Below are 16703 nucleotides of genomic sequence, written 5' to 3' on the forward strand. Positions count from 1 at the left end.
AGCGCAATTATTAATTTTATTAAATTAACTTTTACATTTAAAAATTTAAAATTATTATTAATTTTTTTATTTTCGAAATTACTTTTAATTCATTATTTATTATAAATAATTAAATTAAAATATTTAATTTTCATAACATTACTAATTTCTTTTATAAATTAATTGATAATTATCGACTTATACATATTTATATATATTAACTTTTTATTTATAAAATAATTTATTTAAAATAAATTTTTATATAATTATGTATTTTTAATATAAATTTACAAAATTTCAAGTTAAATTGAACTGTTCAACTCTTTTTTATTTTTAATTAAAAAATATTATAAATTTCTTTAATATTTTGAAATTTTTGTATTGTTTTCTTTTGTAAAATATTTTTACTTCATTTTATTAATAATTGTACAAATTTACAAAAATTTATATAAATCTTTTTATACTTTTTAATTATATATTGTGAAATTTTATTATAATTATTAAAATTTAAAAAAACTAATTTATAATTATTAAACTACCTTTTTGTAAATTTGTATATACCCAGTTTTATATTCTTACAAAATTTTAAAAAATGTTTTTATATACTTTTCTATAATATTACTTTTTTAAATATAAAAAGAAATTTCTATTTAAATTTTATTAAATTTTATAGATGCTTATGTAAATTAAATTATAATTTACAAGTACAAATTTTTATAAATAATATTTTTATTTAAATTCAACTTTTTTTATTATTAAAATAAAAAAAATTAAATTGATAATTAAAATTTAATTTTTTAAACAAAAATTTGATATTGATTATTAAAAGTTTTTTATTTTTTTTAAAACTTAATAAAATTTATTAACTATTTATCTTTTTTTCTTTAATTTTCTAAAATTTCCAGAATCAATTGAATTTTTAAAGACAAAATATTTTTTTATGATGATTTATTTAAATTATTTAAAAGATGGTATTTTCTAAAAAAAATTACTCACCAACGTGTGGAAAATTGAAAACAATTACATCAAATAATGGAGATTGCTCGCCTGTAAAAGTTTATTAAATTACTTTTTAACTTCTATAGCAAAAGTTAAAATATTTGTACTATTAATTAAATTTCCAGAAAAATTAATTTCAGGAATCAAAAATTAAATTATAATTGATCTTATATACTTTTCAACTTATTTTAACTTTATTACCTCAATTAAATATTATAAATTTTCGTTTCAGCATAAAAATTACCAGCAGAAAAGTCAATTAACTCTTTATAAATTTGTAATTTCGTTGCGTCAATGGAATGAAAAACTTTTCCCCCAAAATCTAAAATCTAAAAAGTTAAGTAAATGTAAAATTTTAAATAAAAATATTTAATAAGGGAAATATTAAAATTTATAATGGAAAATAGATTATAGAAAAATTGTTTATAAATATTTAAAAATTCAAAAAAAAATAAAAATTGTCAATTTTTAAAGTCTTAAAAAAGTTTCTCAAGTAAATTTTACTAAGAAATTTTAATAAAATAACCAAAAAATTATCATTTAAATCGTAACTACAATAATAATTTTACTTTTTGTATGTGAATTTCTGATTCTGGATACTTTTTAAGTAAAATATCGGCGGAGTCAAAAGTTGTGCATATTAATCGAGATCTGCAAGACAAACATCGTTCACTCGCTTCAAATTTATAAATATTTTATAATTTACTCATCAACAAGCACGTATTGAGCTAAGGAACTAGAAAAACTGCAGTTTCCATCACCAACTACAAGGATTCTTTACGAGTAGCAAAGAATGTATCATAATTAAATGAAAAGTGTCTTAGCAACAGAAATTTTTTAAAAAAAGTACTCAATCGCTTTACTATGTATACAAAAGAATAACAGTTGAAAGGACACACACAAAATAAATTTATATAAACAAAAAAGATATACAAAAATAATAAAACTACTTACTTATTATTTTTTATATAATATAAAGTCTCAAATTTGCTTTATTAACTTCTCGTGTAATAAAAAATAATAATAAAAATTACCTACAAAAATCTTTTTAAACAAAAACTTGAGTACTTTGTTAACTCTACAAAAGAATAGTATATAGAAGTGAAAGCGTAGCTTACAGTAATAAAATGATTTTATAGAAACAAATAAATAAATATAATATTGAAACTAATTACTTTTTATTTTCAGTGTTATAATAAAGTTTCAAGTGTTGCTTAATTAACTGCTCGCGTAACTTTTTATTCGAAAGAACATTAGTTTTAACAGCTGCTAAACAGCAATTATGATTAATTTCCTTGGATTTTTTAGTTAAAGTATCTTGCGAAAGAGTTACAAGTTTTTTCTTTTTAGCAATAGTATAGCTACGTTTATATTTTCTTTTAGTCATTCGAGATATTACATATAATAATATTATAGTATAAAAAAAGGTAAAAAATATCGATGGATATAACGTTTGTAGCTAAATTTAAAATAGCTATTCCACATGACTTAGGATTTAAGAGAACTAGTTATTATGTGCAACTAATTCAAAGTATTACAGAAGAAACTTTAAGAAATTATCTAAATATACTAAAAATAAAGTAATAAAAGCCAACTCTACTCTATTGTGTAGATTTTTTACTTTTTATTAAGAAACCTCAAATTTGATTCATAATAAAAAAAAAACTTCTGAAGATTTTAAATTTATTGTAACAATAAAAATACATTTTTTTTAAATAACAAATTTTTAATCTATTAGAAAAAATTTTAAAGCAACCATTTATTTTTTTTAAAAATTTTTTAATGTTTATTATGATTTTAATATTAAAAATAAACTTCTACTTTTTAATTATTAATAACAATTACTTTTTTTTTGTTCACTTTGATAAAATTAGGTTTTTATATTATTTGTTACTCCAATTTTTATTTTTAGATCCGTTTAATTTGTTTATACTTTTTATTAATTTTTTAGTATAATATTTAAAAATAAATAAGATATTTAATCGAATGCAGAGTATTAGTAATAGAAAGATTTAAGCTAAGGATGGCTTAATATCTATATTGGCCATTGTTAAAAAGTTTTATATACTCGATATATTTATAAGCTCGACCGCTACAGTCTCTCCTTTTTAATCTAAAAAGTAAATTATATTAATTGCTAGTTTTTTTTTATATCTAAAGTATTTATACTAGTTTACTAATAAATTCTATTTAGCTATAATAATTGTGTGGATTACCGTAGTATATTATTTACTTTGGGCAGCTTTCTACGCCAATCTTAATTAAATCCCAGAGCAGAATTTTTAATCCATATAGAGCTATGTTTATTTATATTGCACTCATTTAAGTTTTAAAGATTCACTCAAATTTTAATTTAATAATTAAACAGAACTTTTAATCCATATATAGCGATATTACTTTACTTTGCACATCTTGTGTCGTTTTAAAAGTTCACTCCAATCTTAATTAAACAACAACCAAAAAGAGCTTTTAGATCATATAAAGCGATATTAATACACAATGCACATTTCCATCTATTGTTTTAGGAATTACTCAAATCTTATTTTGTTAACCGGAAACTTTTAAGAAAGAGCGAAGTTATCTTACAAAGCAAATCTCGTACATTTGTAATCGCCTGAGAAACGAAATTACAGCTTTACCAAAATTCAAGCAGCAAAGGTAGTACGAGTGAAGTATATGACCAGAAAAACTACACTTAATTGCCATTGCCTCTTTAAAGGTTAACTGTAATTTTAAAATATAAGTTGGACTAACAACTGCAATAGAGTAGGAGGTATAATTAAAAAAAATTGGTGAATAAAATAAATTATTTAATCTTAATGGAAACGTGACAGCGTATTCTACTTTTAATAAAAAGGCACTATGACCTTAAATATATTAAGGAAATCCATAAAATTTAATCTTGTTTTCTAAAAAGTTTTTAAACACTTTTAGCTCACCGCAGTTGAGTAAGTTTCGCATATCATTTCACTAAAATATTCTATTGAGCTATAAAAATTCATAAAAATTTTCCTCGTCTAAATTAATACGGTTAAACCTACGTATGAATTTTTTTTCCTAGTTTTATGCAGGCATTTAATTAGTCTAACACTTTTTAAAAATAAGTTAAAGCTCTTTACTGTATAGATTTTAAGCTAAGTAAGCTCTATAAAGACTTATATTCGGCTTAAAACAGTTGTAAACTTCAAACTAGGAGTTTCATTTCCGTTTATCAAATCCATCACCAAATTTTCTGCTCTTAGCCTTTTTATTACACCTTGTCTATCTTAGTGCATATATTTATATTTAGGTGGGGGGAGGGAGAAGACATTTGTCTTTTTTAACAATATGCTTAGTTTTGCAAGTGGTACTAAAAATAATAGTTTAGGTAACAAGGTAATAAGAATATAAGAAACCCTATAGCTATATTATTTTAAATATTAGTTTCTCTTTCTATTACTGACTTTTTATACAATTTAAAGCTTTTAATAAAAATAAATCTCTCTCGCTAAGAATTAATTGTGGCAGCTATCGTCTTATTATGAAGTGCACAATGCTACTTGTACGTTATAATATTTTAATTTCTGCTTAAATATATTTTTTATTTTTAAGTTTATTGCCAATAAAAAGTTTTTAAAACTTTTGATATATATATATATTAAGTGCCAGTTAAACCAGCCTCCCGAATTTATTAAAGCAAAGTTTAAGATTCACAAATACATATTCTAGCGAAAAAGGAGATAAGTTTAAATCTTTGTATGCTTAAAAAAAAATTGTCATGAAGCTTGACGCATACTTAAATTAGCTTTTATTATAAATTTTATTATCGTTGTGATAAATCTAAGAATATATTTGATATGTTTATTTAATAGAATCTATAACGCCAAATATTTAACGTGAAACCTTGATAATTTAAGTACTGCCTAGTGAATTTCTTCGTAGACTTACTTTTTTATATAGTAAGCAGCATAACCTAAAATTTTTGGGTAGTTTAAAAAAGTTAACTTCATATTTTGTAAATTTAGCACGATAGTAAGTATAAAAACCTACAAATATTTGGTGAGCAAATGAATCAATTAATATTGTTGTCTGACTTTATAAAAAGAGTTAATTATTAATAAGTTAATTACGAATTGAATTAATTTAAAAAAGAGATTGAGCTAAAAGAAAAATAGAAAATGACGCACTTGTAATAACAAAGCTTATATAAAACAATTAAAGTACATAATAAACTGCCATTAAATTACTCTAAGTTTACATAAGAGTAAGTTTTTTAATAAAAGTCACAAAACACTTTTAAAAAATACCGAATTTGGCTGTATAAATCTTAGTATACCTTCTTTCAAAGCAAAAAAAGAATGCACTAAGTAAATACTTTTTGCAGACTTTTTCGAAATTTTTATACTATTAAAAATAGCTTCTCTCGTAAATAAGACAGCCCAACTTTACACAGAAAAATACATTTTTTTAAATAATAACGTGAACTTAATATAAAGCTACAAATAAGAACAAAGTAAGAAAAAGCTATGATAAATATTACTACTCATAGTGATAGGAAAAAATAAAAATAAAAGCAAAAGCCAATAAATTATAAAAAAATAACTCCAAAAATTTTACAAGCCTGGCCTATAATTCATAGCAATATAATAATTTTTCTATAACTAAAAAAAAATCCCTTTTTGCTTAAATATACGCTTTTGCTAAATTTTATATTAATCTAAACAAATTTTAAAGCGTTCTCGAAGTGCTGTTTATATACTATCAGGCGTTTAACAGTGTTTAATAATAAAGCTATTTAAAGTAAAAGTAAAAACCTTGAAAAAAAGCTTAAGACTTCCTCTCTGCAGAATAAAAATATTATTTTTTAAATTTTATTTGCAAATATTAATTTTGTTTTACAATTAAATTTTGTACTACCTTACAGAAAGTATCCGCTAAAACAAAAGTAAATTACATAAATTTTCATAAATATACAATTTCTACCGGAAAAGTGGCCAAATTAAATAGTAAGCGCTGTAGAACGGTATTAATATATTATATAACGGAATCTGTAAAAATAATGAACTTGTATAATATATTTAGCAAAATTGTATGAAATTAAAGTAAAAATCAATAGAACAGGAAATTGTTGTCAAAAATATTACAAGTAGTAGCCCAATTGTTCATAAAAACAAAATAAAACTTCTATTTTTCTCCAGAGAAACTGGAATTTACATAAACTCAAGAAAACCAATAGTTTGATAGTTCCAGAACAATCGAGATAGTTGTAATTAAGAAAAATCCCGAACATTTAAAATCTTATAAACACCCTCCCTCCCCTGTTCACTTTCTCACCTTTAGAACTTCTTTCTGTCTGGGTTCAAGTTTATTCTGTGGTGCTCATCGTGCAATGCTTTCTTTATTTAGGAGAGATCCTTTCTTTGCCGGTATTGAGTCGATGTCTTGTTTGCTGGAACCCCTTCTGGATCACCCAGCGAGTAAAAGATTATTTGCGAGCCCCGTTTGCAACGTAAGAGAAAGTGATGAGGCTATAGTAGTAGAAGCGAACCTTCCTGGGGCCCAAAAGGAGGACATGTCTGTAAATTTGAGTGAAGGCCTACTGACGGTTTCTGCTGAAATTAAAAATATCAAGGATAAGGAGGAAGAAGATCCCAGCGGTGTGGTTTGGCACAGTAAAGAGCGCTACCATGGTACGTATAAGCGTTGCTTCTCTGTCCCCAAAGAGACTACGCCTGAGGACGTCAACGCCGACTTTTCGGAAGGGGTTCTCAGGGTTACTGTGAAAAAAAATAAAGCTTCGATGGAAGGGGCCATTAAGATTCCCATTCAATAAGTTTTTTCATTCGGTGCGGTCAATTAATTTGTAATTACTGTGTAATACACTTAATAAATTTAATTTATGAGTATTCTCCTAATTTTATATTTGATATAACCTATTTCTTTTTAAGGTTATTGTGTCTATAGCAGGGAGCATGCAATAGTTTAATAGATTCATTGTTAGATAGCGCAGAGCTGATAAAAACGAATGCCACATAAGAAGTCTATACTATGGTCTAGAGCTCCATTGCAATTGATACCCTCAACAATTTTTCAGGCTTGACTGCGAATTTTTTTAATCAAGTATTTGTCCATCTTAAGGTTGAGGCGGTCGTTATATAAAAGAAAAAACAATTGTGTTTCCCCCTGAAACCTTTGTAGTCTTTCGGGTCGAAAAGCGACGACTACTGCTTATTTACCAAATATTTCGAGAAGTGATTTTTTTATAAATAAAGCTTAACTGCCGTACGCGCGTGTAATACATGAAAGAAGTTTTAAGCTTTAATACGTGTTAGTTTAAAAAAATTAATTAGTGATTTTTTGAAAGGCTATTAGACTTTCAACTACAAACTTGAGCCTTAAAATGTAGTAAAAAAATTTTCTTTAGTTTTTGTAGGACGTACACACATTTAGTAGGTGTAGGTAACGCTATTTTCTGCGAGCTAAATGTAACTGCTGACTTGAGAGATTTAGTTAATTGTAAAAAGGTATTATTTTCGACTATTAAGCTTAGGTAGAGTTAAGAATTGTTGTTGTGTTTCTAAATTTAACTTGTTAGCTAACAAGCTCTTTTTAGCCAGATTGGTTATTTTTTGCGCCTTACATTGGATATTGGATAATAATGTAATATCCTGATTTTTAATATACTCTTGAAACTATTCTTTTACTGCATAACTCGTTTAGAGCAACCAAAATACTTTTAAACGTTCTAGCAATAAGTGATATTTTTCGGCAATACCTGTGAAAGTTTTACTGATAATTTTAAGGTTTTAAATTAAAAAAAAGTCCCGTTTCAGAGGTAGTTAACCTTATTATGTGTAACTTTGGAGCCGTTTCTCTTTATAATCGGTTTTTTGGAAGTTTTCTACAACAGTTAGAGAAGTGAGGTGAAACCTATACTTCCGTTCACCGTTATTTTCACGAAAGATCGCCAATAGCAGTAAATTTCGGTGCATCCGCCATTAACCTCAAGGAGATAAAATTTTTTGGTAGGTTCCTATATACAATTCACCGAAAATTATAATAAAACTAATGTAAAAATATACAATAACAGATTATTTAAAAGTAAATAAATATGCGTTAAGAAATAACCGAAAAAAGCTTGAAAGAGCACTATAATATTAGTAGAAAAACGGATATGAAGAAGCAATCAAACCTATCTTATACTGGTTTCTAATTACTGTCTGGCTTTTTTTTCCCTTTAATAATGTTTATGACATTAATGAATTGAGATATATAAAGTATTATTTTGATCTAACTACTCCATATAAAAAGAACATTTTGTATATAGTAGAGCTTGTTTCCTTTAAAGAGGCTGCTTTTTTGGCATGTTAGTGGGTATAGTAGTTAATAGTTAGTTTAGCTTTATTCTAATAATTTATATACGTGATTTATTAATTTAAGTTTCCTACTTCCTACTTATATTATTATGATAAATTTCCATATCTTTTATTTTTACTTACGTTCAAAAGTAAAAGGTTACTCCTTATGCCTAAATAAAGCTAACACATCCCACAAAATAAAAGGCTAAAAGAAAGAAAAATGAGTATTTTTTTTATATAGCTTTGGAAATGTTCAAGCAAAAAACAGCTTTAAATATTAATAATGGTACTACTATCTTTTATATACTTTAATTTTTTTTATTAAAGTGTATTATCAATTTTTAAACACGCTTAAAACTGAGTAAGTACTTGCCCTCACGAAATTAGATTCTGTATGTACGAAGCTTATAACGATATTTACCATTTATTACAAAAGTAATTTTTCCAAATAAGCTTATTAATTAATTTTATGGGATAAATTAGGCGATTTAAATCAAATAAATTCTACGTCATTAGTTGATTGCTTTTATCATTTTTTAATTAATTAGGAGCTTTTCATAACTATTGCGAATATAAAACAGATGTCTACATTCGCTGATAAACTAAAAGAAGCACATATTAAAGCTGTAAAAAATGAAAGTAATGTAAGTAAAAATTAGTTTCATTAACTTTAACGTTTGTAATTCTTAATGTCAATATACTTCGGCATCAATCTTTACATTTACTACTTTCTTAAACGTGCTAAGACGTAATCCTTTTCTTTATTTCTGCTAGAAGTGATAGTGAAGTCTTGACGAAATTAAAATATTATTTTTGTTAATTTATTTATAAGAGTTTAAGCCAAAGTGTATAAAAGAAAAAGTTATTAAGTCTGAAATTTAATAGTTCTTTATAATCGAAAGTTTGGGAAATTTAATTTAGCTTCGTTTTTAGGATGCCGATCGCACAAAAGAAGCTCAAAACCTTAAAGTACTACTTGAAAAGGCTGAAAAAAGAAATATTATGACTGCTACTGAATCTCAAAATACTTACAGTAAAATTGTAGAGCAGTGTGGAAGTAAAATTTTAGATTCCAAACAAAATTAATATTAAAAATATACGCGATTTACTTCACTTTATAGCTTTGGCCGGCGAAAGATTAAAAAATGTCAGCAGCAGAATGAATGATGTATATTCTGTTATTAAATTTTTGGAGGTTAATTGTTTTTAGTGGCTTCTAAATTATGCAAGCTTTTCTAATAAATCTACTCTGTCATTTAACGCTTATATATTAATTTAAATAACTTCTAAATTATATTTTCCTTATAATTCTATTTTGTTATTAAATTTAAAAAAAAAAAAAAATAATTATTTTTAGTGGCTTCTAAATGGTCATGTTTTTTTAATAAAGCTATGTTAATAAATTTTTAGAAACAAGTAATTATTTATAGAAACTTATATATTGTACAAGCTATCCTAAATAAATCTAAATTGTTATTAATTTTTTTATTATTTAATTTTATTTAGTAACGAATAAATTATATGTTTTTTTTAATAAATCTAATTTTTTATAAATTTTTTTTAAGATTAATTATTTTTAATTAGTAACTAACATATATGTTTTTCTAATAAATTTAATTTTTTATTAAATTTTTAAAGATCAATTATGTTTAATTAGTAACTAATAAATTATATAACTTTTTCTAATAAATCTAATTTGTTATTAACTTTTCATTGATTATTATTTTTAATTAGTAATTACTAAATTATATGTTTTTCTAGTAAAAATTATTTTGTTAAATTTGGTGAATAATTATTTTCGGTGGCTTCTAAATATATAAACTTTTCTAATAGATCTACTCTGCTATCAAACGACCAGAAACAATTAATTATTTGTAGAAACTTTTAAATTATATAAACTTTTCTAATAAATCGGATGTGTTATCAAATTATTAACAAATAATTATTTTTATCTAGTAACTACTACCTTATATAAGTTTTTATTAAATATTTATATTTAGTAATTACCAAATTATAAAAGTTATTCTAAATAAATCTCTTCTGTTATTAAATCTTTGGACCCACTTAATTATTTCAAGTGACTTCCGATATATATGAATATATATGAACCCTTTATAGTAATCAACTCTGTAAATAAATTTTTGAAAGATGTTTAGTTAGTGACTCTAATTTTATATAAACTTTTTTAATAATCTACTAACTCTAAGTTTTTCTAAAGTAAAGAAGTTATATAACTTATAAACGCTTCAATTTTTTAAATGTCTATAATAATAATTTCTTTTTTTAAAATTAAAAAAAAGTAAACGAAATAAGACATTATATCATTTTAGTAATCATGTTACAAATTTTTAAAAAAATTAGCTTGAAACTTTAATAAATTTTAAATCAATCTAATTTTTAAGTTTATTTTTTACTAAATATTAATTTATTGATATTTATATCGTATTTTAGTTTTTTTTAATTAAAATTAACTTCTTCAGAATAAAGATTCGCCTATTCCCTTCAGCGTTATAGAGCAAGAACTTAGTATTGATTTATCTTCGAGACCTGATATAATTTCTCACCTTCAAAATGAAGTTAATAAAACATTTTTCGTTATTGATTACGGAAAGAAAACCATTAAATACAAGGTAAACTCATTTAATTAATCAATACATTGAGAAATACATTAAGAAAATTATAATTAAAAAATTTAATAAATTATTAATTCAAGTAAAAATTAAATTTTAAATCTAGAAATTATTTATTTATAACTTAAATTAAATTATAATTAATTTTTTATTTAATTACAATTTATAAACTAATAAAATTTATAAATTGTGTTCTCTACTATAGCACACTTACGAGTTTAGAGATTCTGACGAATTACTGAAGCATCTCAAAGAAAAACATGAAAGATGTGAAGGTAAAAACTTGTATTTATAAAAAATTAAAACATTTAATTTTTTTATAAATTTTTTTATGGGTTTTTAAAACAGAATAATATCTATTTTTTTATTTTTTTTTATTTTCAGCGTATTATTTTATAGTTTTAAGCATTTTAGATTTTAAATTTTAAATTAAATTATAATAAATTTAATTTTTTTTATATACAAAAAATTTTCTTTATTTTTTTTAAAAATTTATAACATTTTAATTTTTTGAATTTACAAACCATAATAGGTTTCTATTTTTTTATTTACTATAAACTTCATCGTGTGTTAAAATGAAATAAAAATATTAATTTTTTTTTATTTATTACAAAGTTTCATTGTATTTTTATATAAAATTAATAAAAAATTATAAATTTCCTAGTTCTAATTTTTTTTATTATTATACAAATTTTTTTATTTATTATAATATTTTAAAGTATGTTTATAAAGTCAAGGAAATTATAAATTTCCTAATTTTCAGTTTTTTTATATTTGTATACAATTTTTTTTTGTTTATTATAGTTTTATTGTATTTTTTTATAATTAATTAATTTCGAATTTTTTTATTATACGATTTTCTTTATAAATTTTTACTGCATTCTTAAAAAATAAAGAAATTTCACTCCCTATTTTTAATTATTTTTTAAAAGTATAAAAATTCAATTATAATTTTTTATTACAAAAATTTTTTCTATATTGATTATAAACTTTTATTGTACTTTTTTAAAAATTAAAAAAATTTTAAATCTCTAATTTTTCAATTTTTTTTAATATACAAAAAAAAATTTGGTTTAATTTTAACTTTTTTTTAAAATACTTTTTCTTATGTATTATAAACTTTGGTTGTAAATATTTAAAATTTAAAAAAAAAATTTTTAATATAAAAATTCTTTTTTTGTTTTATTACTAAAATATTTTTCATGAATAAAAATTTAACTTTATTTCATATAAAATTATTTTTTATTTTTTATTATAAACTTTTTTGTGTAGACTTTTATCGTTTTTTTTAATTTTGAATCTTTAAAAGTTCTAAATTTTACTTTTTCTAATTTGTTTACTTATAAAATTTTTTAGTTATTATTATTATTTAAAGTTTATTTGAAACTTTTTATATATTTTAGATTTTTTTATAAAAAAAAAATTATTTTGTTCTATTATAAATCTTTTTTTTTTATGACCACTTGAAGGTTTTCTTTATTATAAAAAATATTATTTTTATTATAACTTTTATTTTTTATTCAAATATTACTTTTTTCTTAAATAATTGTCCCTATTACTCAATCATTAACTTTTTTATTTATTAATATTAATTTTTTAATTCTAATGATTATTTAATTCATTATAATTTTTAAACGTAGCAATTAACTTTTATATACAAAATTTCATTTATTTTTTTATTTTTTTGATAATTATAATTATTTTTATTATATAATATATGTTATTTATTATTTATATTATAAAAATCTTTTTGTTTTCTACTGTTAAGTATAATTTTTAATCAAAATTTCTAGATTATTATAATTTTTTTAATTTTTTTAATATTTAATAAATTATAAAATTTATGATTTTATTTTTACGTTTTTTTAATAATAAAATATTTATAATAAATTTATTTTTATACAACTTTTATAATTTTTAAAGTTTATTATAGTTTTTATTTTTAATAAATAAACATAAATAAGTTTTTATTTAATAAAAAATTTTATTTATTAATATTTTATTTTTATTTCAAATGTTTTTATGCATTTATATTAAGTTATTATTATATTAAGCAAATATTATTATATATATAAAAAGTTTTATTTATTATTTTTATACTCAATAAATAAAAAATTAATAAAAGTTTTTAAAGTTATTATATATTTGTTTTTTAAAATATAAATTTAATAAAAAACTTTCATTTTATTAATACTTTAATACGCCTTTAATTATTAATAAATGAAAACTTTATAAAATTCTTCAAAGTTATATATATTTTAATAAATAAGTTTAATAAAAGTTTTTATTAATAAAAAACTTTTACTTATTATTATTTCTATAAACTTTTTCTGAAATAAAACATAAAATTTATATATTTAAATATATTTTTATATAATTTATAAAAAATTCTATCTGTAACTAAAATTGATTATTTATAAGTTTTGTTTATTTATTTTTTTATACTACTTTTATTATCAATAAATAAAAGTGTATATAAATTTTTAAAGTTATTATTTTTATTTTTAATTAAATTTATATAATAAAAAATTTTTTAATAAAAACTTCTACTTATTACTATATTTTGGATATAACTTTTTTTCTGTTTATAAAAAATTTATATTTTCAAATATTTTTATAAACTTTATATTTTTACTAATAGTATAAAAAATAATTATTTATTTATAATAAACTTATTTAATACAAATTTTTTATATTCATAATGAAAATTTATAAAAAAAACTTTAATTTATAAATAATTTTTCATACAACTTTTGTCTTTAATAAATTTATAAGTTTAATTTTATTTCTAAACTTTTCATTTCTAAATTTATATATCAAAATAATTTTTTATATAACTTTTACATATTTTATTAAATTTATTATAAAAGTTTTATTTGTCTATTTTTTTTTTAATTTTATTATTTCTATAATTTAATTTTTTTTTTAAAAATTATTAAACTTTTTTTAAGTTTATAAAAAATTTATATCAAATATTTATAAAAAATTGAAATTATTTATAAAACTTTTATTATTTTATACAACTTTCTTTATATTAAAAAAAAATTTAGTTTTTAATAAACTTTGTATGTAAATATTATTTTTTTTTAATTTTTTTAAATATTTTTTATACACTTTTTCATTTTTTCTTAAAGAGAATTAAAAAAACTTTATTACTATTAATAATAAAACTTTTATTATCATGTTTATGCAATTTATTTTTGATAAAATATTTATAAATATAATTTATTTATACAACTTTTTTCTTTTTTAATAATTTATATTATTTATTATTTTATTTTTTTACAACTTTCATTTTTTACCAATTTAAATTAAATATTTTATACTACTTTTCATATTTTTATTACTATAAAAAATTATTATTTTACAATAAAACTTTTATCTTATTATTAATATACTTCATAAAACTTTTTATAACCAAAAAAACTTGTATTCAAAAATTTTTTTATACTACATTTTTTTAAAAAATTTAAAATTTTATAATTTTATTTTTATACAACTTTTCTATATTTTTATTAAATTCATAAAAAATTTTATTATTATTTATTATAAAACTTTAATTTTTTATATTCATAATGAAAAATTTAAAAAAAAATTATAGTAAAAAACTTTTATTAATAAATAATACAACATTTTTCACAATTTATTGTTTACTTATTTACAACATTTTATAATATTTTATAATTTCAAATTTTATAAGACTTTTCCATATTTTTTGTCAAATTTATAAAACAAATTTATTATATTAATAATAAAACTTTTATTTTTATACAACTTTTTTTTATTTTTAAATAAGATTTTTTTAAGAATTTTAAAAGTTATTATATATTTTATTTACTAATAAATAAATTTATTAAACATTTTATATTAATAAAAAACTTTTATTTAATAATATTATATTTTTTTACAACTTTTTAATTAATGTATATAAAAAATTTAATTGAATAAAAACTTTTAAGTCTTAATATTTTATTATTATACATATTTTTCTTTAAGGCATTTTTTATTATATAGAAAAATTTATACTTATATTTTATCAACTTTTTTATTTTTTTAAATATTTTTTGAAAAAAATTATATTATTAAATTTTATACTTCCGAACAACTTTTTTTGTTTTTTTTATAAATTTATATAATTTATATAAGATATATTCATTTTTAATTTTTTTTTATATCTTATGATTATTATAATTATTATTATTTCTTATATTTATTATTTTTTATTTATTATTTCTTTTAATTATTATTATATTTACTTATTATTTTTATATATATTTTTATTTATTTTTTACTATTATTGCTTTTTTATTCTTATTATTTTTTTGTTTCTTTTAATTGTTATTATTTTATTTTTCTATTTTTTATATTACTTATTTTTTTTTTCAATTTATTAAGGATATTTTACTTATATCTTATTATTACTATTACTTAATTTAAATTAACTATTATCAATTTTTTACTTATTATAATCATTTTTTATTGATATTTATTTTGTTATAATTATTTATTTTAACTATTACGATTATTAATTTTATTACTTCATTATTGTATAATTATTATTTATTTTGTTATTTACATTATTTAATTTTATAATTATTATTAGTTCATTTTCTATTATTTTTTTTTTTACTTCTTATTACTACTTATTTATTTTTTATTATATTATTAACTTTTTTTATTTACTTATTATTATTTTATTATTTTAGCATTATTATTATTTTCATTTCTTATAATTATTATTAATTATTTTTTATTATTTTTTACTTATTATTATTACTTATCTTTTTATGTTTTATTTCGCTACCATTAATTTATTTTATAATTTTATTATTATTATTTATTTTTTATTTACTTATAATTATTATTACTTAATAATATTATCATTTATTTTTTTGTTTACTTATTTAATATTATCTTTACTTCATATTACTATTATTTACTTTACTATCATTATTATTATTATTTGAACTCCTCAATTATTGTCATTAACTTTTTTAATTTTTTTTATTTACCTATTATTATCATTTGCGTATTATTATATATTCCTTGTCTTATTAATATTTTAATATTATTATTATATATTTTTTTATCTTACTATTATTTTAATACTATTATTATTAATTTTTCTAATATTATATTTACTTTTTATTATTTTCACTTCATATATAATTATTATTACTATCTAATTTACTTATTATTATTAATATTTTTACTTCATGTGATTCTTATTTACTTTTTAATTTTTTCAATCCTTTTTATTATTATAACTTTAACATTAATATTATTACTTCTGAGTATTATTATTTATTATTTTATTTATATTTTTTTTACTTACTACTATAAATAATAAATTAAAATTATAATAAATAAATAAATATAATAATAAAATATATAAAAAATTTAATGAATAAGTAAATATAATATTTACTTATTATTATTTTTACTTCATATTGTTACTTATTATTATTATATATAAAAACTTTGTAGGTGGCTTAAATATGCAGCTCGTTATTAATGGGAATAGCGCGCTCAAACCCGAAATTGAAGTAACTTTTTTTTACTATATAATAAATATTTTTTTATTATTTAAAAGAGTTTTTTTATATTTATTATTTTATTTTTTTTGAATTATAAATTTATAAGTCAGAATTTTAAAATAAATAAACAATATAGTAATAAATATAAAAAAAAATTTATAATAACAAAGAAAAATACTTTTTTATATTTTTATTAATAGTTTATAATAATAATTTAAATA

At 19.2% G+C, this 16703-nt stretch overlaps 1 protein-coding gene and 1 long non-coding RNA gene across 2 annotated transcripts; both read left to right on the top strand.

Moving 5' to 3' along the window:
- The first annotated feature begins 6346 nt into the window (after positions 1-6346).
- Positions 6347-6790, top strand: LOC135119841 (small heat shock protein C2-like). The gene has a single exon (XM_064044224.1). The coding sequence runs from the start codon at positions 6347-6349 to the stop codon at positions 6788-6790; it is 444 nt and encodes a 147-aa protein (XP_063900294.1).
- Positions 6791-10888: 4098 nt separating this feature from the next.
- On the top strand, positions 10889-16491 carry LOC135119840 (uncharacterized). Its single transcript, XR_010278386.1, has 3 exons — positions 10889-10945; positions 11151-11220; positions 16433-16491. It is a non-coding gene; the product is annotated as an uncharacterized LOC135119840 (long non-coding RNA).
- Positions 16492-16703: the final 212 nt, after the last annotated feature.

This window comes from Zophobas morio, unplaced genomic scaffold (assembly GCF_036711695.1).
Source record: "Zophobas morio isolate AGI-343-1 ecotype UQ-CSIRO unplaced genomic scaffold, CSIRO_AGI_Zmor_V1 ptg000309l, whole genome shotgun sequence".
Taxonomy (NCBI): domain Eukaryota; kingdom Metazoa; phylum Arthropoda; class Insecta; order Coleoptera; family Tenebrionidae; genus Zophobas; species Zophobas morio.

Coding starts and splice junctions, on each gene's coding strand:
- LOC135119841 (XM_064044224.1), top strand. CDS start 6,347: ATGCTTTCTTTATTTAGGAGAGATCCTTTCTTTGCCGGTATTGAGTCG.